The 23,788-nt window shown below is 41.9% G+C and overlaps 1 protein-coding gene across 1 annotated transcript in view; it reads left to right on the top strand.

The window, feature by feature from the left end:
- The window catches only part of CFAP45 (cilia and flagella associated protein 45), a 48,425-nt gene extending 25,242 nt beyond the window's left edge, over positions 1-23,183 (top strand). The window contains exons 8-12 of the mRNA XM_020977751.2: positions 10,250-10,396; positions 18,860-18,973; positions 19,732-19,925; positions 21,955-22,179; positions 22,977-23,183. Coding sequence (XP_020833410.1) covers positions 10,250-10,396; positions 18,860-18,973; positions 19,732-19,925; positions 21,955-22,179; positions 22,977-23,055 — 759 coding nt within the window. The 3' untranslated portion in view covers positions 23,056-23,183. The remainder of the gene's footprint in view (positions 1-10,249; positions 10,397-18,859; positions 18,974-19,731; positions 19,926-21,954; positions 22,180-22,976) is intronic.
- Positions 23,184-23,788: the final 605 nt, after the last annotated feature.

The raw sequence follows: 23,788 nt of genomic DNA, 5'->3' as shown, positions 1-23,788 counted from the left end.
TGGACATACTGGCTGCTAGCTATCTGCCTGACTTGTCTTACCTGCTTTCACTTTCATGTATTTTTATATGACTCATGATTGTAGAATTTCAAAGTTGGAAGGGATCTCAATGACCCTATATTCCAGCTTACATCTCTTTTTTGTTTTTGTTTTTGTTTTTAGGCAATTGGGGTTAAGTGACTTGCCCAGGGTCACACAGCTAGTAAGTGTCAAGTGTTTGGTCTGAGGCCAGATTTGAGCTCAGGTCCTCCTGACTTCAGGGCCAGTGCTCTATCCACTGCGCCATCTAGCTGCCCTCCAGCTTATATCTGAAGAGGAATTCCCAGTACAACACACTTAACAAATGATCATCCATCTTTTGCTTAAAGACCTCCACTGAGAAGCAACCCGCTAGCTCCTAGGATACTGCTATTCTCTTAAAAAAAATCAAGACAATAGTAATAATAATCATAATAGAGAGGAAGAGAATGGACATTCATACAGTACCTATTATGTGCCAGGCACTCTGCTAAGCACTTAAAAAACCCCCAAATATGATTTCATATGATCCTCAGAACCATGCTGCAAGGTAGGTGCTATTATTATTCCCATTTGACTATTGAGGGAATCGAGACAAACAGCAGTTAAGTGACTTGGCCAGGGTCACATAGCTAGTAAGTATCTTATGCTTCTTTCATTCTCCACAGTTTTTCAAATGTCACTGACAAATGAATCAGTAATCATACCCATCGGTTCTTTTAGGCTCTGACTATGTAATTCATCCAGGCTAGGTTACTTGAAGTCATCACAGAAATGATTGGTGCTTTCCTATTATCTCCTTCCTTGGGTATCAGTTCCCTATTAGACATTTTTGTTCTGACATTTCCAATCTTTAGCTTTATGAGATCATCGATCATCGATCTGGACCTCAGAAACCATCTAACTTATTGGCCACACTTTACATATGATAAAGTTGAGACCTTGCCCAAAATCACACAGGTTAGTAAATATCAGATGCAGGATTTTCAGGGTGCAGCAAATTGTTCCTACCCACCTCAGTCCTCCCCTGTCACTCTCTAATCTTCAGTCATTATCTGTAGAATGTATAACCTCCTGCCTACAAATGTGCTCAAGCCTCCCTCATCCTTAAAAATCTCTCATCCTACAATTTCATCCAACTGCCATCCATTATATCTCTTTACTGAAACAGCCAAACTCTTAGAAAAATCTCTCTATACTCATTGCCTCCACTTCTCTTCTCACTCCTCAGCCTGTTGTAATCTGTCTTCTATCCTCATCACTGAATTGAAACCACTGTCCAAAGTTACCAGTGATCTGCTTTGCCAAATCTGATGGCCTTTTCTCAGTTGTTCTTCTTTTGACCCTTTCTGCAGCCTTGTATACTAGTAACCACTTTCTTCTCTTTTTTTGTGATGCTATTCTCTCTTTGTTCACCACCTTCTTTGTTTCCTTTACTGGATCATCATCATCCCTCTCCCCTAACTGTGGCTGTATCCCAAGGTTCTATGCTAAATCCTCTTGCCTTCTGTCTCTATCCTATTTCACTTCACCTCCATCTCTTACAATTCCATTTCCTTCAAAACTCTGTTCATGTGAAACCTTATGCATGAAGTCTTCTGAGATCTCCACCACCCCTCCCCCCCGCCTACAACTAGTGTCTTCTGCCCCAAAATATACCTAATATTTATTTTGTACATTCTTAATTCTGTACATGTTGGCCTTGCTGATAGAATGGAAACTCCTTGAGGGCAGGGACTGTTCCACTTTTGCCTATGTATGTTCAGTGCCTGGCATATATTAGATGTTTAATAGATTTTTTGTCGATAGATTGATTGAATGTGGAGCACAGGATGTGGACCACTAGAACCAGCATCAGGTTAAATTAACATGTCTAGGCAGATGATCCTTAGGTCTTCTCTCTAGCCCAGCATCACCAACTGCCAGTTGGATATTTCCCACCCATGGGCATCTCAACCTCAACATGGCCAAAACAGATTTCACTGTCTTTCCCTCAACGCTGACACCTCTTCTGAATTTCCTTGTTTCTGTGGAGGACATCACTATTCTTCTAGTCACGTAGGTCCTCAGTCATGGAGTTATCTTTATCTCCCCACTTTTTGTCATGTCACATATGCAGTCAGTTGCCAAATCTTGTTGATCCTACCTTCCCAATAAAATCTCATTTTGTTTTGTTCTCTGCATATCCTCACAAGTCTCTTCAGAAAGCTCCTGTTTTTTTTTTTTTTACTTTGTGGCTTCAGAATTTCATTCTTGAGAGCTTCTTGGACTGACTTTTCCTGTAGAATTTTTAGTCCATGGGATTCTACCTGACTTTGCTGTCTTTGAAATTGGCTTTCCCCAAATCTAGAGTGCATAATAGACTATCCCAGCTCTCTTTTGTTCTTCTATCATAAAGTCTACAAGGGAGGGAATCACTTCCCCCAAAGGTTCATATCATTTCCATCTGAGCAACTGGTTCTTCCTGTGAGTGAGAACTAGATCCAGAATAGAATTTCCCCTCCTTGTTTCCTCCACGTTTTGAAGAATGAAAGTATCGTTAAGACAAGTCAAGAAGGTATTATCTGCTCTGATTTTAGCAGAGAGACCTTCAGCATGTTTGTATGATTCAAGTGCCCCATTACTGTATCATGCTCTGTGCTAGATTTGGGATCTGTTTCCCAAATTCATTTATTTTTTCTTTTGGTCTAAGTGGTCTGTAATAAACTCTTCAGTAAAATCTCACACGTTTCTTTCTTGTGCCCCCATCCCTTAGCATAGTGCCTGGGGCATTGGGAACACAATAAATGTTTTTTATTCTTTTTTTATTCATCTAATCTATTGTTTAACCCAAATGAAGATCATGCTTTACCATGCTTCTCTCCTCTAGTTCTTGGTTTATTGGTATACAGTGATGTTCTGCTTTGCCAAATCTGATGGCCTTTTCTCAGTTGTTCTTTTGACCCTTTCTGCTTCTTTTGACCCTTTCTGCAGCCTTGTATACTAGTAACCACTTTCTTCTCTTTTTTTGTCTTCCTTTTATTTATTTATATCTTCTTCTTCTTCTTTTTTTTTTTTAAATAAGGTATACCTCTCTACAGTCATTCCAATCATGGGACATTTCTCAGTATCAATGATAGCTTTGAGCTCAAATTTGCTTTACAACCTCTAAGCTCACCTTGTTTGTTGTTCAAACTCAATTGTAATTAGGGCAAAGAGGGGTGTACAGGGTGTTCAGGGAGGACTAGCACCTCTGGTGTGAGGGCTTGCCTAGCCCTTTTCAGGGCTGCTCATCCACCTTTGGTGTCCACCTTCACCCAGCTCTCACCTGTGGCTCCAAGAGGCTGTAGCATGTGCAGCGGCCACACCCCAGTAAACTGTCTCAGCAGACGGGCTAAACCAGGTTGAGGGTAACTGACAGGCCTCAATCCCGTTGGTGAGTTAGGAGAATGTCTACCCCAAGTGTGTGAAGACATCCCCCTTGCAGAATGGGCAGATGAGAATAATTTGTTCTAATGGTCATGAATGTGGCTGAAGCAGGCGCTGTGGGGCACTTAGAGCTTGGTCAGATATTGAAGACACCAAAGTTATCACCAGTCATTCTGACTTTTGTCCTGCCACTGGATTTCAATAACTCAAGAAGAGAGTAAGGCTGACAACTTTATGCAACTCTGCCTCACTTAAATCCAATTCACATACAAGTCAAGACATCACCCCATGAGGTCATTGGTCCTCCTTGAAAACAAAGGACAAACAACAGCAGTTGGGGCAGGGGCACCGGGCAGTTGTCTAAGGTAGGGGAATTTGCCCCAGGGCTGGAGACTGATTTGTTTATAAAATTAAATTTTAGTTTATTTTCAGATTCACATCCTCTCCCTTCCACATCCCTTTGCCCCAAATTGAGGAAACAAGAAAAATAAAATCCTTGTTATAGATGTGTAGTCAAGCAAAACAGATTCATGCATTGGCCGTATCCAAAAAATATATCTCAATCTGTACTTAAGAGTACATCACCTCTCTATTAGGAAGTAGGTAGCATGTTTCTTCTTGAGTTGTCTGGAATTGTGATTGGAGTTCCTGAGTCTTTCAGAGTTGTTTGTCCATTACAATATTGATGTTATTGTATATATTGTTCTCCTGGTTCTGCTCACTTAACTCTGTATCAGTTCATTCAGGTCTTCCCAGGTTTTTCTGAAGTTATCCAACTTCATTATTTCTTACAACACAATAGTATTCTGTCACATACATATACCATAACTTGTTCAGCCATTCCCCAATTGATGGTCACTCCCTCCATTTCCAGTTATTTGCAGGGCTGGAGATTTAAAAGACTCTGATAGGAAGAATGCAGGAATGGGATGTTGGTGATGGGGTTAGGGCAGTGAAGGGCCTCTGATCCTATTGAGAGGCTGGTCCTAGATTGTAGTGGGGCAGAGGCCACCTTTGTTGCTTAGCTGCTTGTGCTGAGCCATAAGTCCAAGGAGCATGGTCCTGGTGTCCCTATACTTCTGTGTACCCTTATCCTGGAAGGTTACCAAATGCTGAACATATATAGTCAAGAAAAGCAGGTTGGATCAGTGGAATAGATTAGCTATAAATTACATTATAGTAAATGACCATAGTAATCTAGTATATGATAAACCCAAAGATCCAAACTTTTGGAACAAAAACTCATTATTTGACAAAAACTGCTGGGAAAACTGGAAAACGTTATGGTAGAAACTAGGTATAGACCAACATCTCACACTGTATGTCAAGATAAGGTCAAAATGGGTACATTATTTACACATAAAGGGTAATACCATAAGCAAATTAAGAAAGAATGGAATAGTTTATCCGAGAGATTTATGGATAAGGGAAGAATTTAGGACCAAAGAAGATATAGAGAGCCTTACAAAGTGCAAAATAGGTCATTTTTATTACATAAAATTAAAAAGTTTTTGCACAAACAAAACCAATGCAACCAAAATTATAAGGAAAACAGAAAACTGGGGAGAAATTTGCAACAAGTATATTTGACAGAGGTATCATTTCTCAAATATATAGAGAAATGAGTCAAATTTATAAAAATACAAGTCATTCCCCAACTGATAGTCAAAGAATATGAGCAGTTTTCAGACAAAGAAATCAAAAATATCTACAGTCATGTTAAAAAATGCTCTAAATCACTGTTGATCAGAGAAATGCAAATTAAAACAACTCTGAGATACCATCTCATACCTGTCAGGGTGACTAATATGACAAAAAAGGAAATGTTGGATGTGGGAGGGGATGTGGGAAAACTGAGACACTAATGCACTGTTGGTGGAGTTGTGAACTGATCCAATCATTCTGGAGAGCAGTTTGGAACTATGGCCAAAAGGCTAAAACTGTGCATACCCTTTGATCCAGCAAGACCACTGCTAGGTCTATATCCCAAAGACATCCAAAAATAGGGAAAAGGACCTATTCGTACAAAAATATTTATAGTAGCTGTTTTTGTGGTGGCTAAGAATTGGAACTCAAAGTAATGCCCATGAAGTGGAGAATGGCTAAACAAGTTGTGATAGATGATTGTAATGGAATATTATTGTGCTATATAAGCAATGACAAGCAGGATGATTTTCAGAAAAACTAGGAAAAATGTACATGAACTGATGCATGGTGAAGTGAACAGAACCAGAAGAACATTGTACACAGTAACAGCAATATTGTTTGATGAAGAACTTGAATGACTTAGCTCTTCTCAGCAATACAGTGATCCAAGGCAATCCTAGAGGATTAATGATGAAGCATACTATCCACCTCCAGAGAAAGAACTGATATTGATTGAATACAGACTGAAGCATGCTATTTTTCACTTTATTTCATTTTTGTCTTTTTATTTGAGTATTCTTGTACAAAATGACTAATATCTAAATGTTTTACATAATTGCACATGTATAACCTACATCTGATTGTTTACCATCTCAAGGGAGGGGGAGGGAATAGGGGAAGGATAGAATTTGGAACTCAAAACTTTAAATGAAAATGTTAAAAAAAAATTGTGAAAAAAAAAGAAATCATGTAAGAGATGGTTTCAGAGAAACCCGGGAGGACTTGTATGAACTGATGTAGAGTGAAGTGAGCAGAAGCAGGGGAGCAATTATACACCAGCTCAACATTGTTGAGGGCAACTTTGAGAGGCTTAAGAAGTCTGATCAATGCAATGATTCATCAGAGCTTCAGAAGTCTGATTCTGAACCAGGCTTCCCACCTTTTTACAGAAAAGTGATGGACTGTAGGAACAGAATGAGACATGTTTTCAGACATGACCAAAGCAACTCAAATTTGTTTTGGAGAGAGAGATAAGAACCACAATAATTTTATGGCATTTTAATGTAGAAACAATGTAGAAATCCCCCAACCACCTGGTGCTCTAATAGTGGGGAACATGGAGAAATAAAATATAACAAACTAAGAGAGAGAGGAAGAGAGAGAGAGAGAGAGAGAGAGAGAGAGAGAGAGAGAGAGAGAGAGAGAGAGAGAGAGAGAAACAGGTTGTAGCCTTTGCTCTGGCACTGACCCAGGGCTTCAGTTTTACCTGTAATATAACAAGGTAGTGGACAGGGCTATCTCCAAAGTCCTTTCCTATTCTAATCATCTATGAGTCTATAATGGGCTCCATTTGACCCCACCTCAGTTTAGCTTTAATTTCAGTATAAGTTGAATGAGACCTTGAGCAAGAAAACACTTTAAGGGCCTTCATTTTCTCTTCTGTAAAATCAAGGTATTAAACTATCTGATCCCTAAGGTACATTCAAGCCCCAAGATAATATTTTAAGGATTCTTTTTTGAAGGGGGAGGGGCAAAGGTAGTGATTGACTTCATATCCATTTTCAGCCCTTTCCCTCAAAGCCTCTAGCTATAGGGGTTGCCACACCATTTCCCATACTGCAGGCATTTTGGATGTCAAACATGAAGAAATAAGCAACTTTAGTACATAGTCATCAAGAATAATTAATTTAAATAGCAAGTTACCAAGTGGTCTGTTCCTTAGGGGGAGTATCCGAATGGTCTCTTGGAGTTTCTGGCTTCTCCCTTTCCGAACCTCATCGATTTGTTTCAAAGCCATATCTTAGTATGATGTATACCTCAGCACCTGGCCAACCTCACCCATTCTGGGTCACTTCTTATTAATATTTTCAGTATTAAAGAGTGGCATTTTCTGAGCATTTCCCAATCTTAGGGTTGTAAACCTTGTTTGGGAACTGTTCTCTCTCATAGGTTTAGAAGAATACAAGGGAAGTTTCATTCTTAAAGCGTACCCTTAAATAAGGATTTTGTAGTCTATTAAGAAGCTAAACACACACACAAAACAATTAGAAAGGCATTCAAAACAGTATTTAATTAAAGAATAATACTGACTTTAAGTGCATTGGGAATTTGAAGAAAAGAGTGATTAAAGTGAGTTTTAATGTCAGTTAAGATTTCATGGAAGAAATGGGATTTGCGCTGAGTAAGAAGTTGGTTTAGGAGTGATAGAGGACCTTCTAGATTGAGGAGAGCAGCGTAAACAGAACCAGAGATGGAAAAGAGCAGTTTCTTCATCTGCATAATGGGAATAATATAATTTTATACAACTTACCTCATAGGTATTGTTATGACAAAAGTCCTTTGTAAATCTTTAAGTGCCAGAAAGGTATTAGTCATTATTATTATATCCATGGTTACTCACAGCTGGAAAAGTCACCTCGGAAGTGTTTTAGTCCAACTCACACCTGAAATAAGAATTCTCTCTATTATATCTCCAAGCAGTTAGCCAGGTTCCTTTTGAAGACCTCCAGCAATGGGAAACTGACTATCTCCTGAGGAAGTCAATTTCATTATTGGACAACTCTTATTTGTTACTTCTTTTCAACTGTTGTCCACCTCCCTGTATCTTCCCCCAAACCCACTCCCCAACTCACAGGTCCTAATTCTTTCCTCGGGGGCCAAATAGACTTAAGTCATTTCCCTTTTTGACACACTGGGTAGTTACAGTTGGTGATCATAACCTTCCTAAGCCTTTTTATCTCTGGGCTAAACATTCGCAGTTTGCTCACCCGGTTCTTAGATGAGATGACATCATGTCTAGTCCCCTCACTCTCCTGGTCTCCCTCCTCTGACTATACTCCAGCTTGTCAGTGCTCTTTCTACTACTTGGTGCTCAAGAGTAAACATTCAACATAGTACTCCTAATCTAGTGTGATAGCTCAGAAGACAGTGGCACTGTCACTGCCATCGTTCTGGAAATCATGCACCTGTTAATGCTGCCTTTAGTACATCAGTATCTTAGGCTTCCCTATAACACTACTTACTCACATTGAGCTTACAGTCTGTCCATTAAAACTCCCATTGCCTTTCCACGTATAATGCTGTCTAGCCACATCTTCTACTTCCTGTCCTTGGATAATTTATTTTTCTTAACTGAAGTACAGGGTTTGAAGTTTAATAAAGATAAAAATGATCTCATTAGGTTCTTGCCTGTCAAGATTATTTGGCCCCTGATTGCATTTGTTGTCCAACATATTTATAATAATAATAACTCCCATATAAATTATTTTAAGATTTCTATGGGTATTTTCCTCACAATAATGGTGGGTAGTATAAATATTATCCCCATTTTACAGATGAGAAGAGGGAGATTCTAAGGTTGAACAACATTCTCATGGTTACACAGCTATGTTAAGTGTTAAAGCTGGGCCTCAAACTTGAATCTTCTTAGCCCAGGTTTATTGTTCTGTTAGTTCGGCTCTCCTTTGTGGCTTTGTGTGACCTGTGGATTTGATGAGCACACAGGAAAATGTTCAACAAGACTTTAGTGACACTTCCCTGGAGACCTCCTCAGGTGGACATATATCAATTGATTGACACTTCAATTTACATTTAATTCATTTTAATTGAAATTCGTACCCTTGAATAAAGGCTGTAGCCTTTATTGAGAGGTCAGTGAGAGGATGCCATGAAAGGAATGCCAGAGTTTTGAACTGCTCTGAATAACAGGGAAGTTGTTCCACTATCTGGAGGCTCCATATTGGTGACTTCATCTGTTTTCCACCATTGTGAGAAATAACAGAAGGATACTGCCCTAGTGGTGTATTCATGGGGCCTTTGTCCTAGAATAAGATCTCAGAGACAGAGCATATCTTAGAGATCATCTGATCCACCCTGCTCTAGGAGGGTGGGAGGAAGAAACAGAATTCTATGAATTACCCAAGGTTATTCAGTCAGTCAGTAGCCAGGTAAGAAGGAGAAAGCTATCTTGGTACGAGGGAAAGAACATAAGATCAGTAGCTGGGAGAACTCAGTTCTGCTCCTAGCCTTGGCTTTGCTGCTGACTGACTGTGTGATCTGCTTAGACTAATATACTATTTCTATCCTAAGTGGTTCAAAGAGATTATCTTGTAGGAGATAAGATACTTACTCATCATTTAACAAAAATTCACTCTGTCAATTTCTTATTCTGGGAACCAAGCTTCTATCTGCCATATTTACCATGAACACTTTTCCCCATTCATTTGCTTTTCTTTATTTTATATTTAATACTATATACAAATTAAATATATATATATATAATTTTATATAATACAAATACAATAAAATAATATATAATTTAATTCCTGTATCTATACATATATGTGTATACACACAAATACACATGCGTATATTTGTTGTTGAGTCATTTCAGTCATGTACAACTCTTCGTGTGACTTCATTTTGGGGTTTTTTTGACAAAGATATAGGAATGGTTTGACATTTCCTTCTCTAGCTCATTTTACAGATGAGGAAACTGAGGCAAAAAGGGTTAAGTGATAACTCAGCTAGTAAGTGTCTGAGGCCAGATTGGAACTCGGGAAGTTGAGTCTTCCTGATTCCAAGCATACGTGTGTGTATGTATATATGTGTATATGTGTATACACACACACACACACACACACACACACACACACACTGCGTGTGTCTATGTGTATTTAAAAACCATCCACTTTGTCCCTAGTGATTTTTCCCAATGGGAGGCATCTACTTCTGAAACACTCTACAACATTGTCAAAGTAGCAGAGTGATAAAATAGGATGACCGCTTAGAAAATGCTGTTGCATTTGGCTAGAAGAGATGTCATTAATTACTTCTAAGGGACTACTTTCAGCAGAGTGGAAGGTGAGGTGGAGGCCCAGTTCATATCTTTCTCTTAATCCCTGTCTGTTATTTATTTCTGTCTCACACTGTGCCCTTGTTTCTCCCTACCTGAAAGGATATGGAACGAAAGCACCAGGAGAAGCTAAAGATGCAGGCTGAGATCAAGCGCATCAATGATGAAAACCAGAGGCGAAAGGAGGAATTACTGGCCCAGGAGAAGCTTGCAGACCAGATGGTGATGGAGTTCACCAAGAAGAAAATGGTGAGGGGACAGGGTCCTGGACAGGGACAAGAGGAGTTAGAGCTAGGGGAAGACTCAAAGGTAGGAATGGGTGATTTGTGTGAAGGAGATGGTCAGTAGGTTTGCTTATCTGGGATTAAGGGGGCACAGTAGATGATATTAAGACATGGAGGTGGTGAAATGATGGTGGTAAAGGAGTATGATTGATGGGAGCAGCTTGTAACTTCTTACCAGGAACAGTTATGGCAGTCCTGTGTCAGGAGGGCAAATTAGCAGAAGAGCCAAGAAGCCTCCAAACAGGAGATAACCACCTCCTGATTCTGCAGGAATCAATTTTGTAGAGATGGCCTTAGTTCTTCATCCATTTTGGATGGTCCAGTTGCTTATTAACAAAGAGTAAGGGGCATCTAGATGGCGCAGTGCATAGAGCTCCGGTCTTGGAGTCAGGAGGACCTGAGTTCAAATGCGACCTCAGACACTTGATACTTACTAGCTGTATGACCCTGGGCAGGTCTCTTAACTCCAATTGCCTCACCAAAAAACCCCCCCCAAAAACAAAGAGTAGCAGGGAGAATAGTGTATTGGAGAAAATCAGATTAGTTGGTCATTGCTCTCTTTATTAGTATCTTGAATGAGGAGATTAAATTGGGAGGAAGGAGTCAGTGATTGAGACTTCTGATGTAAATGAAGTTTTTTTCTTTTTACTTTTTTTCTGAGGGTTTAGCACCTAAAGGCATCTCCTTTCATATATGAGATCCCTAAAAAGGTACCCCAGGTTTAGGGAACTCCGTGGTCAACATTCATTCAAAATCCTACTTCATGAAACCACCATGGATGTGTTTATATTTAACTGTCCAGTCAGAGGATACGTAGTCCATTGTCCATAACTGCTATACGAGTTAGGATTGGAAAATTCCTTGTAAGTCCTGTTTAATTCCCATGAGCATCCTGGGCTCCTCTCCCCCTCAATACATTTTGAGAATTCTGTCCCCAGAAAATCCACAGGGATTGTCCTGAAGCTAGGACAGTGAAACCCATTTTCCTTCCAAGGTCCTTTAAGGACTGGTGTACAAATTAATCTGAGTAAGAACAAAAACCAAGGTGACAAAAACATCACTCTTTATCTTATTTGTTCACATTTCTGCCTTTATGATGTCAATCTTCTGTTTAAAAAAACCCAAATTTTTTGCTGTATTCTGGTCATCATAAGACCTCACCATCTTCCTATATGAGTTTAATTTATCTGGTCTCTCTATTCCCCAAGTATGTTCCTGGCAACAGACTGGGCCTGCTTTTTGAGGACCATCCTAGCTAAGTGTGGGGCGGATCATCACCAGGAAACTGGCCAGCTGGTGAAGAATGTTTTGGCCGTGACAACCATGAAACAAACAAAAAAAACGAAACCCCACAAACTAACCCTTAATTTTGGGCTGCTTCCTTCTGCTCCACAGTGACTACAGTTAGCAGGGTAGAAAAGCAGGCAGAGAGTATGAAAAATCACGTAAGTTTTAGGCCATCTATAAACTTTACCTTGGCTATTGATACTTTATAGGTGACATCCTAGTTCAGTGACCAGCAAATGGACATACTACTAGAGGAACAGAATCGTATCAATTTTGACATACTTGCTGAAAACAAAACTGGGAAGAAGAAGGAAGTTGCAGATAATGAAATAAATAGCTTACATATTCTCCTTGGAGAGGCAAATAAAGGAGTCGGTGTCATCAGTTTTATCACATGCTTAAAGGTAGCAAGAAAAATTCCATGGGGCATTTGGTCATCTTGTATTGCAGAGCTCATTATAAACATTGGCAAAGAGACCTCCATAAAAATAATTTCTCCTCTTTGTGCCGACATCTTTTGCATATGATGAAAGGGTAGAGAAATTTTACCAATAACTAAATAGGATCCTCCCACTAAATTAACCTGTTATTGGTATTTGGTGACTTCAGTGCAGAGGCAGGAATACGTGATGATGGTCAGAAATATGTTTGAAAATATGTAGCGAGAATAACAATTGAGAGAGACCAAAGATTTGTAGACTAGAAAGAAGCTGCACCTCTGTATATCGTGAATACTTTCTTCATGAAAAGAATCATCCGTAGGGAGTGGACAATGGAGAACACTGAAGAACATCAAGAAAAGAAAACTGATTATGTTTTAACTGACAGGAAATGGCATTACTCATGTGACAGTCTTGTGTATAGACCACTGATTTATTAGAGCAAAGATAAAAATCAGTGCAAATGTAGAAAAGAAGGAAGAAAAGTTAGAAAAAGATGTGGTGTGCAATCCTTACCTATTCAAATCAGTTGTCCGGCCATTAACTATTCATATCCCAGGAGATGGTGAGTAAAAAGGACATAATACTTTCCTTCCCTCTGTTGGTTATTTTCAGCTTAACCTGGATATGGCTTGTTTATACATAGTTGTTTAACAAGTTGTCTCCCCCATTAGACAGTGAAGTCCTCGAGGGCACAGACTATGTTTTGTCTCTCTTTATATGCCCAGTACTTAGCACAGTGCCTGGCACATACTAGATGCTTAAATGTATATGGATCGATTGATTAAGATGTCTAATCCATGTAAATCAATTGCCATAGCAAGGGGACCAAAAGAGCCTAAAAAGCAGCTTATTCAACAAACACGACTTATTTGCTTGGTAAAGAAGGCTGGCAGCCAAAGGCAACATTGGCTTAGAATATAAACATATTTGTGCAATATTACAAAGAAGAAAGATGGAAGATTATGAGCAGTCACCTCACAAAACTGAGAAAAACTATAAAGGGCAAAATCAGTTTAAAGAAAGCTTGCCAAAAGATTCAGCTAAGCAAAGTCATCTTGAGGACGTACAAAGATGAAAATGAAAGGAGTGTAACAAATAGAAGAAGGAAGGAAAAGATTTGCAAAGATTTTTACAACCAACTTCGTTTCATCATCAAGGACGGTATGATTACCACACATGGATGAGTCCAGTTTCACAGCACGGGATGTGCTTGTGAAGGACCTAGAAATGGCATCGAAGAGAAGAAAGGTGGAAAAACCTGCTGTATGAGACCAAGTGTACATAGATGAGGTCTGTGCTCGAGGCAACACTGTTGTAAAGGTGTTGAAGGATCAATTCATGAGGTATTTCAATGAAAAGATGATGCCACAGTTGTGGGGGAAGAAATCTCAGATCTCAGTACTTGACAGAAGGTGACTGAGAAAACATCCATACCTGCTGCAGCATATGCCGACTTTGCCTACTATACTTACTTTTTTATGTGAAATTTTTATGAGAGGCATGTACACACATGATGAGGGTAGGGAACAGGCAGACTTTTGTAAGTCTGATATCCACAGGAGACCACCAGTTCTAACATCACACAGCTGATGTAAAGAATGAAGGGTCCTACTGGACTTTTCCCATTGATTCTCTTTTAAAATTTTGATTTGGTAGAGAAAATGCCCCCTTAAAGGTTTTCTTCTAACAAGGGTTTCTCCCATCTGTACTTCAGGATCTATTAAGAGCTGTAGCAGCATAGATAACCTTGTTCAGTGACCCTCTGATCCTAAATATTACGTGAGGCATCTAACAGGGAGACACCTAACAGGGAGACACATGCTTATCTCTATCTGGAGTCTGTACATTCTGTCTGTAGACTATACCATCTGTTTTTAGACTATCTGTACAGTCTGTGTCTTTGTTCCCTCCACTATGCCTTTGAACTCTCTTGGACTATGGGCTCCTGCCAGAACTATCATTGGTACTGTTGACAGGCTTAACTATTTAAATTCTCCAGGGGCATGACCAATTTTTTTTTCTTTTCCATTGGCCAGGTTTCCATCAATTCCATCATAGAAATGTTCCGTTTCTTAAGGAATCACAAAGTGTTAACACATTGCCATCTTGTCATCTATGATTACATTTTGTAGACTGTATCAAGTGAGCTGCGGTTTGGGGAACCTCTTCTCCCTTCTCCCCATTGCTTACATGTATGTGGTCATACAGTACAAGTAGATGAAAAGTTGGACCCAGAATTAAAGAAGAAGGAGACAGAGGACTGTGTTCAGCAAGATTGCAAAGCTTCTTTAATGACTTCAGACTTCTTCCTGAAACAAATGTCCATCTTTTTAAATACCAATAGTTACTTGTGTGGCTGCAAATTACAGAACATCACTATGTCTAAAAGAATTAAAAATGAGTATCAGCAGGGGGCAATGGAGAGGCATAATGGTGGGAATGAGCAGGCTGCAAAATATAACAAGACCTTTAAAGATGACCTGGAGTAAGGAGAGGAAGTAGACCTGGAATGCCATTGATATAAGGTATTCTGAGATGAAAGAACTTTTCTCTATCAACACCTGTCAGCATCTTCTCTGCCTAGAGTGACAAAAGGTTGAAAGACTTGCCCAGGGTCACACAGTCAGTATGGGTCAGAGAAGGGACTTCCTGGCACTGAGGGTGGCTCTCTATGTACCATGCCATGCTGACTCTCTAGTCAAGGATAAAAGGATTAAGGGATAATCAGTAGGAAAATTTAGGGTTGAAAAACAGATAGACTGCCCATGTGGTGAGAGTATGGTAGCTATATGACCGATAGCCTCAGGAAGTCAGGAGACAGTGAGGAAGCCTGCCCCTCCCATGCCCATCAGACGCCCTTCCCCTCTTCTCTCCCATGATAAATTTCTGGCAGAACATGCATGGGCAGACATGAATAGGTTGTGGTCTGTATCATTGAAGGGAATGCCCACATAGATGAAATCATAGATCCTTTTGAATATTGCCTCTCTATCCTCCACTGGCCTTGATAATTGAGAGCTGATGGTGTGTTACTCTTCCATACAGCTTTGGCATGGTTGAAATCATAGGATTTAGTGCAGGAGATCATTTAGTCCAACACTCTCATTGACAGAGTAAGGAAACTGAGGTCCAATGGTGAAGTGATTTGGCTAAGGTCACAGGTAAGAGCAGAGATAGAATTTGAACTTGGGTTTTCTGATTCCAAATCCATGAATTTCCCCTATACCACAATTCTTCTCCAAGGCGTAGACTTCCTAATCTTTAGACAACTATTCCCCCCTCTCCCCCGCCTCCAAAACCCTCAGCATCCTTCCATCATCATGGAAACATTCCCTATGTGTTGAATTTTGTATTAGGTGTTATGAAAAAGTAAAAGACTCACAGAACATAGAACTCTCATAAGGAACACATGAAACATGATCAGGACAACACTCTCAAAAGAAACATAAAGGAATTCAGATTAATATAACAATATGATATCTTAAAATGCAGAAAAGTTCTAAAGGCATGTGGAGTGAATGAGTGGAAGCAATCAGGACAGAGATCAGCCCAGTAAGGCTGCATGGAGGTGAATTGTGAGCAAGACTTGGAAAGAAGGGAGGGAAGGACATGTGTTTATGGAAGGTGCCCAAGGTCTGTGTTAGTTCATAAGTCTCTTGATGGAGAAAAACCACGTGGTAAGTATACTTCTTTATATTGTGATAGTGCCTAGCACAGGGCTACCCACATGGTAAGCGTTATTGTTCAGTCATTTCAGTTGTGTCTCACTCTTTGTGACCCCATTTGTGGTTTTCTTGGCAAAAATACTGGAGTGGTTTGGTGCTTCCTTCTCCAGCTCATCTTACAGGTTCAGGAAACTGAGGCATGGGGTTAAGTGACTTGCCCAGGGTCACACAGCTAGTAAGTGCCTGAGGCTGGATTTAAACTTAGGAAGATGAGTCTTCCTGACCAGACCTGGTACTTTATCTGGTGCTCTGTAAGTATTGAATGAATGAATGTTTTTTTATGATAGCTCAGAGGTGGAAGTGTTTGACTTGCGTATAGAGGTATGAAGGATGCTTGAGCTAATAGACTTGCTTGCCTGAAGCAGAGTTTGAAGTGCATAGTACCTGAGACTTGTAGGTGGTGAGTTGTAGAGGGGTAGAGACACTTGGTAAGGAGACTTTGAAGTTATACTGAGTCTGGGTTTGATAGCACTGGATAATAAGGAGCTGATCCAGATCTTAAGCAAGAGAAGGTGAAACATGTATAAAGAAGACAATAGCAAAATTAGCCCTCATTCAGGTAATGTTTTACAGTTTAAAAGAGTACTTTCTTCACAGTAACACCCTAAGGTAGGTAGTACTCAGCCACTTGCTGACTTCCTACTACTACCCTTTCCTACCTTTCCAGTCTTCTTATGCCTTGCATGCTGCAATGCAATATCAGTGGCCTCCATGCTTTTCCTTAAACTGGATACTCCATTTCCCGACTCAGGGCATTTTCAGTGACTGTCTTTATGCCTGGAGAACTCTCTCTCCTCCTAATGTCCCTGCCTTCCTTCAAGTCTCAACTAAATTCCTGTCTTCTGCAAGAAATCTTTCCCAGTCTCCCTTAATGCTGGTGCTTTCCTTTTGTGGATTACCCCAAAATTATGTATACCTTATTTGCATGTAATCTCTGCCATTAGATTGTGAGCCCCTTGAGAACAGGGACTATCTTTTACAACTTTCTTTGTATTCCCAGCATTTAGCACAGTGCCTGGCACATAGATGGTGCTTAATAAATACTTGTGGACTGACTGACTAGCTGTGTGACCCTGATTAAGTCAGTTAGCCTGTGTCTGCTTCAGTTTCCTCATCTGTAAAATGGGAATAATAATAGCACCTGCCTCTCGGGGTTGTTGTAAGGATCAAATGGGATAGTAATTGTGAAGTGCTTAGCATAGTACCTGTTACCCCATGGGTGGTGTATAAATGCTAACGATCATTATTATTATTGTAATTTCACAGATGAGGAAACTGAGGAGCAGAGAGTTTAAATTATTTGCTTATAGTCACAGAGCTAATATGCAGCACAGTTTAAACTTGAATCCAGGACTTCTTATTCCAAGTACAGGGATCTAACCACTACATTTCATTACTTATGATTCTTGTTACTATATTTTAAAAAAATGGGACAGGTGGAATTGGGGAAGAGGTTGTGGGTATGTGGGTATATATGTATACACACACACATATACATACATGCACACGCACATATATATGTGTGTATGTGTGTATATATGTATATATGTATGCTTTTGTGCCTGTGTGTGTGTGTGTGTGTATGTATGCTCTTTGTGCCTTACAGGAAGACATACACCCATGTACATAAAATAACTATAAAATAACATACAAGAAATACAGTGAAAGGGTGAAAATATTATAATAGGGAGGGGGCATCTGTGCAAAGAGGAGCTTATGAAAGATCTCATGGATATAGTGGAAGTAAACGTTAAATGACATGTCATTTTCTCTTACCTCAGAACAATCTCTACTCTACACAAGCAACTGTGGCCTGTACCATCCAAGTTACAACATGACTTCTTGTTTTAGGTTTTTTGGTTTTTTAGGCAGTTGAGGTTAAGTGACTTGCCTAGGGTCACACAGCTAGTGACTGTCAAGTGTTTGGTCTGAGGCAGATTTGAACTCAGGTCCTCCTGACTTCAGGGCTGGCGCTCTATCCACTGCGTCACCTAGCTGCCCTGACAACATGACTTCTTTATTGAGATTTAGGGGTCCTTTCAACTACTACCCAGGCCAAAATGGATCAGAGGAGTTGGTCTTAACATCAATGGACACAAGCCCACTCACACTCAAATCGGTTGACAGGAATGTTCTTGCCACCGAGGTCCTTGTCGATGTCTGATTGTTCAGGGTCAGACACTGATATGATTTTTATCAGTGGGAATGACGTGAAAGAAGAGGCAGTAACATCTGCTTTGTGTTTGTGTCCTAAGAACCATGAGACCCTTCCATATATGTTGACTCCCCTATTATATGACGCGAGCTCTGTGAGAGCAAGGGTTGTCACATTTTTCTATCCATATTCCCAGTGCCAATGGTAAGCACTTAATAAATGTTAGTTTGTTTGATTCATTCATTCACTGGGCTATGGACAGGTTAGTTATATTGGGATGTTTGACAGTAGCTTTATCCAAGTCCCAGAGTGCTCCCAGTAACCATCAGTCATTGATCAGCACCATTAGTGAACACGAGCTGGGTGCAAAGCCCTAATTAGGTGCTATAGGGATGGCAAGACATAAGTAATATGGGTATAAAGATATTCACAGAGGTCTATATAGATAGAATACAGGGGCTAAGGAAGTTCTCTGCAGGGAGATTGTTTCTCGCCAGCCCAAGAGGAGCAGCCTTGGGGAGATGGCTTTGGGGAACAGTTAGCTACTTATCCACTTTTATAGCATGAGCACTTAATAAAGACTGCTGTTTTCATTGCTTACATACCTGGCTATTTCTTAGACAAGATGAAATTGCCCCATGGGAAAATTGGGTGATGGGGAAGACATACCAGAACTTTGTGTGCTTTTCTAGGAAGGAAAGAGGAGGCACCCCTGGAAGAGAGGACTGATCCATATCTGGTGGGGGAGGTGTTCATAGCTGTCTGAAAGACCAGGGTTATAGTATGTCTGCTTTCCCATGGCCTTTTCTTTCTTTTAGGCCCGAGAAGCAGAGTTTGAGGCTGAGCAAGAAAGAATCCGAAGGGAAAAAGAAAAAGAGACCGCTCGGCTGAGGGCCATGCAAGAGAAAGCCCAGGATTACCAGGCAGAGCAGGTACCTGCCCCTCCGGGCCACTCCTTGGGCAGCCTTTGAAGTGGACTTCAGGGATACACATATATAATTATATATATGCATACATATACATATGCATGTCTGCATAGTACCTTCTGTAGGGCTGCATTCCCTCTCTGTTGATCAGACATCTCCCTCTGTCCGCATCACATAGCACAATGGTGTCCCCTCCCCTGCACTGCTTGGATAGGAGACAGGCTATACATTAAGAATTACATTTTGATGGGGGAACGTCAACTACTCAAATAGGTCACCAAGGGAGGCTGCAGATGCCTTCATTAATAGTATTTTAGAACAGGAATAACTTCAGGGGTGGGAAATAGACAAGATGACCTCTCAAGCTACCTTCTGATCATTAAATGTGAGCTATTCTTTCCTAGAATCTCTTGCTGCTAGAGAAATTCTTTGGGTTTCTCAAGGCAGGTGATGAGAAGATCATAAGCTGGTGATCCCTAAGGAAGTGGTGTAGGGGATTGGTTTCCCACTTCTTTATTTATGGAAGGGGTGGTAGAGTGGGTGGCGGAGTCAGCCCCAGAGTTCTTTGAGGAAGCTGGTTCCAGCTGTCCTAGGGAGGCAGAGGGTTGTATAGGGAGACCTGTGCCCCCATGCACCCTAACCTGCCCTGCCTTCCACACTCCTGGCTTCAGTTGGGTGGGGTTTAGGACTTTTTTAAAGTCCCCTCCCCCAGTTACCTGGCACAGCACCCACCTTTGTTGGGCTGCCTCTTTGCCTTCTGCCAGGATGCCCTGCGGGCCAAGCGCAATCAGGAAGTGGCAGAACGAGAATGGCGCCGGAAGGAGAAGGAGAATGCCCTAAAGAAAGCAGAAACTGAGGCGATGCTGAGACAGAGCCGGCTGGACCAGGTGGCCTTCAAGGAGCATACTCTGGCTGTGCAGGTGCAGCGGGATCGAGATGAGTTTGAGAGGATCCTCAGGTTGGCTGGCCTTCCCTTTACCCTGGGGTATAACAAGGGCCATTTAAATAAACAAAGGATATGGAAGGGGGATAAGGGGGCAACAGAGGGGAGGGCTGTGCTGCTACAGTTAGATGGGGAAATTACCTTAGGAATCATCTAGTCCAGGGGTGGGGAACCTGCGGCCTCGAGGCCACATGTGGCCCTCTAGGTCCTCAAGTATGGCCCTTTGACTGAATCCAAACTTAACAGAACAAATCCCCTTATGGGAGATTCAGTCAAAGGACCACTCTAACCCCCTTATTTTACAGATGAGGAAACAGTAACTTGCCCAAAGTCATTCCAGTGATAAGTAGAAGAGCTGGGATAATACAAAGACCTTTTTTTTTTTTCTCATTGAGCAATGTTGTTGAGAGTAGAGTAATCTCACCTACTGTCAGGATTCTCAGCAGTCTAGATTGGCCCTCATTCCTGTCTTAAGGTCATTAAAATGATTTTACAAAGGAGGAAGGAGCTAGGATGGGAATAAGCATTTATTAAGTGCCTACTAGGTGCCAGGCACTGTGCTAAGTGCTTTACAGATATTATTTCATTTGAGCCTCACCACAACCCTGTTAAGTAGGTGCTATTATTATCCCCATTTTACAGATGAGGAAAACTGAGGCAAATAGAGGTTAAGTGACTTGCCCGGAGTCACACAGCTAGAAGCGTTCCTTCCTAGCTGTGTGACAGAATTTCTTCTTGGTCAAGGACCTGTGAGAGTTAAAGGAATTGGAATAATTCACGTGGAAGGAGGGATGGTTGACAAGGGGGAGATAACTTTTCCCAGAAAGAATGGTTCTTTATTTCCAGAAGGGGGAAAGGAATGAAATTATGGTGGAAAAGGTTTAAGTCACGCATAAAGAAGGGGCAGCTAGGTGGCCCAGTGGATAGAGTGCTGGGCCTGGAGTCAGGAAGACTCATCTTCCTGAGCTCACATCCTGAGCTTCAGACACTTAACTAGCTGTGTGACCCTGGGCAAGTCACTCATCCAGTTTGCCTCAGCCTCTCATGTATAAAATGAGCTGGAGAAGGAAATAGTAAACCATTCCAGTACCTTTGCCAAGAAACCCCCAAAATGGAGTCATGAAGAGTCGGACACGACTGAAATGGCTAGACAATAGACGTGATCCTTAGGTTGTAAAACATCGATTCAGGGGACCAAGAGGTCATCGGATTTAAAGCTCAATGGTAGCCCAAAGATCACTTATCAAAGCTTGGCCCTTTTTGAAATAGATGAATAAAGTAAGGCCCAGGAAAGAAGAATGACCTGACTGAGGTCTAACATCTTTACCAATATCTGAGTGAAGGTTGGGTGCTTTCATTCCTATGGTGAGCTCTCAGTGTGTGAATTCTCCCCGTGGATGCAAACTGGAAAGCCATGTGTAACTTTCATCTCAGAGCTTTGTGTGCAGGACTGAGAGCTTAAATGACTTAGCTGTGGTTACTTAGTACGTGTCAAAAACAGAACTTGAGTCAACCATGTGTTTATGACCCCCAAGATTTGCTATACTGTACTATGCCATACTATAGTGCCTCTCTTAAATATTTTAAGTGTGTTAGGCTTGAAAAAGCTTTGTAAGGCCCACACCATTTTTTTTGTGGACCCCCACCCATATTTCCCAAACCTCCCTGACTTAACCATGATTACTGCTTCTCTATATCTCCCTTGGCTAAATCGTTTTAATTCCATTACATGAATAAACAATAAAGTGTTAACATCATTTCTGTGTCTCCCCCAGCACCTAGCAAAGTAGATTATGTAAAATTGGCCCTTAATAAATGGCCATTGAATGAATTGAATTAGTGTATAAAGTCAAGAGTGCTTGGTGGACTTGGACATAACGAGAGGCACAGATTACAGCACAGCCTTGAGAGAAGGGGGTCTATGAATAGGCAGTGGGTTTCTGAGATGATTGAAGAGGGGCGGCTAGAGGGTGAGACTAAGAGTGTGAGATGGCAGGCTCCCTTTCCCTGATGAGTCCTGTCTCTGCCTTCCCCCAAATCCAAGGGCTCAGAGACAGCAGATCGAGAAGGAACGTATGGAAGAAGAGAAGAAAGCCAAGGAACGTCTGCTCCATGCAAATGAGTTGCGGCGTCAGGTACGAGAGAACCAGCAGAAGCAGGTGCAGGAGAGGATCGCCACGTTTGAAGAAGGCCGGCGCCTCAAGGAAGAGGCACAGAAGCGGCGTGAGCGCATCGATGACATCAAGAGAAAGAAGGTGGAAGAGCTGAGGTGCGTTTGTGGCCCAAGTCCTGTGTCATCCTGGTCCTTGGTGTGGATGCCATGAAGTGTGGGAATCCTCACAGGGTCCCAGAGTTGGAGGGAATGATCCCAAAGCAGGGAGGTGAAGGGGGAAATCCCTTTGGATCGGGAAGGAGGTGAGGGCATGGGGCACTATCCCAGAACCCAGAGCTGGAGGGCATAGAAAGGGGAATTACTAAAGGACTGGCAAATGGGGAAGAGGAAATAGCCTGGGGTGGGCTGGAGTCGGGAAAGGTTAGGGAGGAATCTTCCCTAAACTGGAAGGGGAGGGAGGAGAATTGTCTCAGAGGTGGGAGGAGATGGGAGTAAGGGATGTTCCAGAACTTGCTGGATGAGGGGGAAAGGTGGCAGCTCTGTGGATCTCTCCTAGGAGGGGATTTGGAAGCCTGCATGTGAGCTTGTCCTGGGCACGCTCAATTCTCCTGACCCCATGCCTTTGTCCTAGGACACTTTCCAACCATCCCCCTGCTGCTAATGCCTTTCCCTCTGAGATTCCCTTCCATCTCCCTGTATGTGCTGAATGTATTTCCATGTTGTCTCCCCTATTAGAACATAAGCTCCTTCAGAGCAGAGGCTATCTTTCTGCCTTTCTTTGTGTGTAGCGCAGTGCCTGGCTTCTAGCGCGCCATCAGCACTTGTTGATGGACAGATTGAACTTTTCCAAGTCCTGTCTTCTGCATGCTGTGTGCTCCTAACCCTGCTTCCTGCTGTTTGTGGCCCTTTGTTGTCTGCCCTCTCTCTGATGCTCCCCGGCTTTATCTCTACAGAGCCACAGGCCTCCCGGAGAAGTACTGCATTGAGGCAGAGAGAAAAGGCAATATTCTGTCAGCCACCTCAGTGAGCTGAGGGAAGGAGCTACGAGTGGGCTTGTTCCTAGGCCCCCACCAGGAGCTGCCTGTGACTGTGCCCCTTGGTTTCCACTATTGCTGCTACCCCAGAGAGTTTACAAATAGAGATTGGATTCATTATTCTTCTATTAGGATTCGTGCCTGACTTTCTCTTGGTGGGGCTGATGCCTGAAGTTGTTCCATACCCATCAGCAAAGGTGCTGAGATGGGCAAAGTAGGTCCCAGGGAGGTAGAAGAGCATGGTGGCAAGGGGATGTTTTTCTGTGTCCTTCCCCTCCCACACACAAATACCTGAGGAACCCAGATGTCCTTTTTTTATATCCCTGTAAGAGGAAAAAGCGCTTCATGGGCAACTGGGCCGTGAGAGTGATGTGTGGTACTGGGGGTGGGCAAAACAACAGGAATGGGGGACAGCCGTGCCCTGACATGTGGACATCAGGACCTCCCCCAGCAGGGTGCTCCCTCTGTGGAGTTCCCCGCTTGCTGCCCCAGCCGCAGCTGAGATGGAAATGCTGTGTGAGAGAGGGATGAGGGGAAGAGGGCTCAGGGAGGAGGGGCCTTGGCCCCAGCAGGGCTGTCCCTTTGTACACACCCATCAATCAGACTGCATCTGTGATCTGGGATGGTTGGGATGAATCCTGACTCCTTTTCCCTCAGCCCTCCCCTGCCAGAGCCCTTTCAACTTCAGGTAATACCACAACACAGACATTGCCTCCACCTCCCTGTCCCCT

Source organism: Phascolarctos cinereus, unplaced genomic scaffold (genome assembly GCF_003287225.1).
Source record: "Phascolarctos cinereus isolate Bilbo 61053 unplaced genomic scaffold, phaCin_HiC Scaffold_5;HRSCAF=322, whole genome shotgun sequence".
NCBI lineage: Eukaryota > Metazoa > Chordata > Mammalia > Diprotodontia > Phascolarctidae > Phascolarctos > Phascolarctos cinereus.
This window is presented reverse-complemented; position numbering and strand designations above follow the sequence as displayed.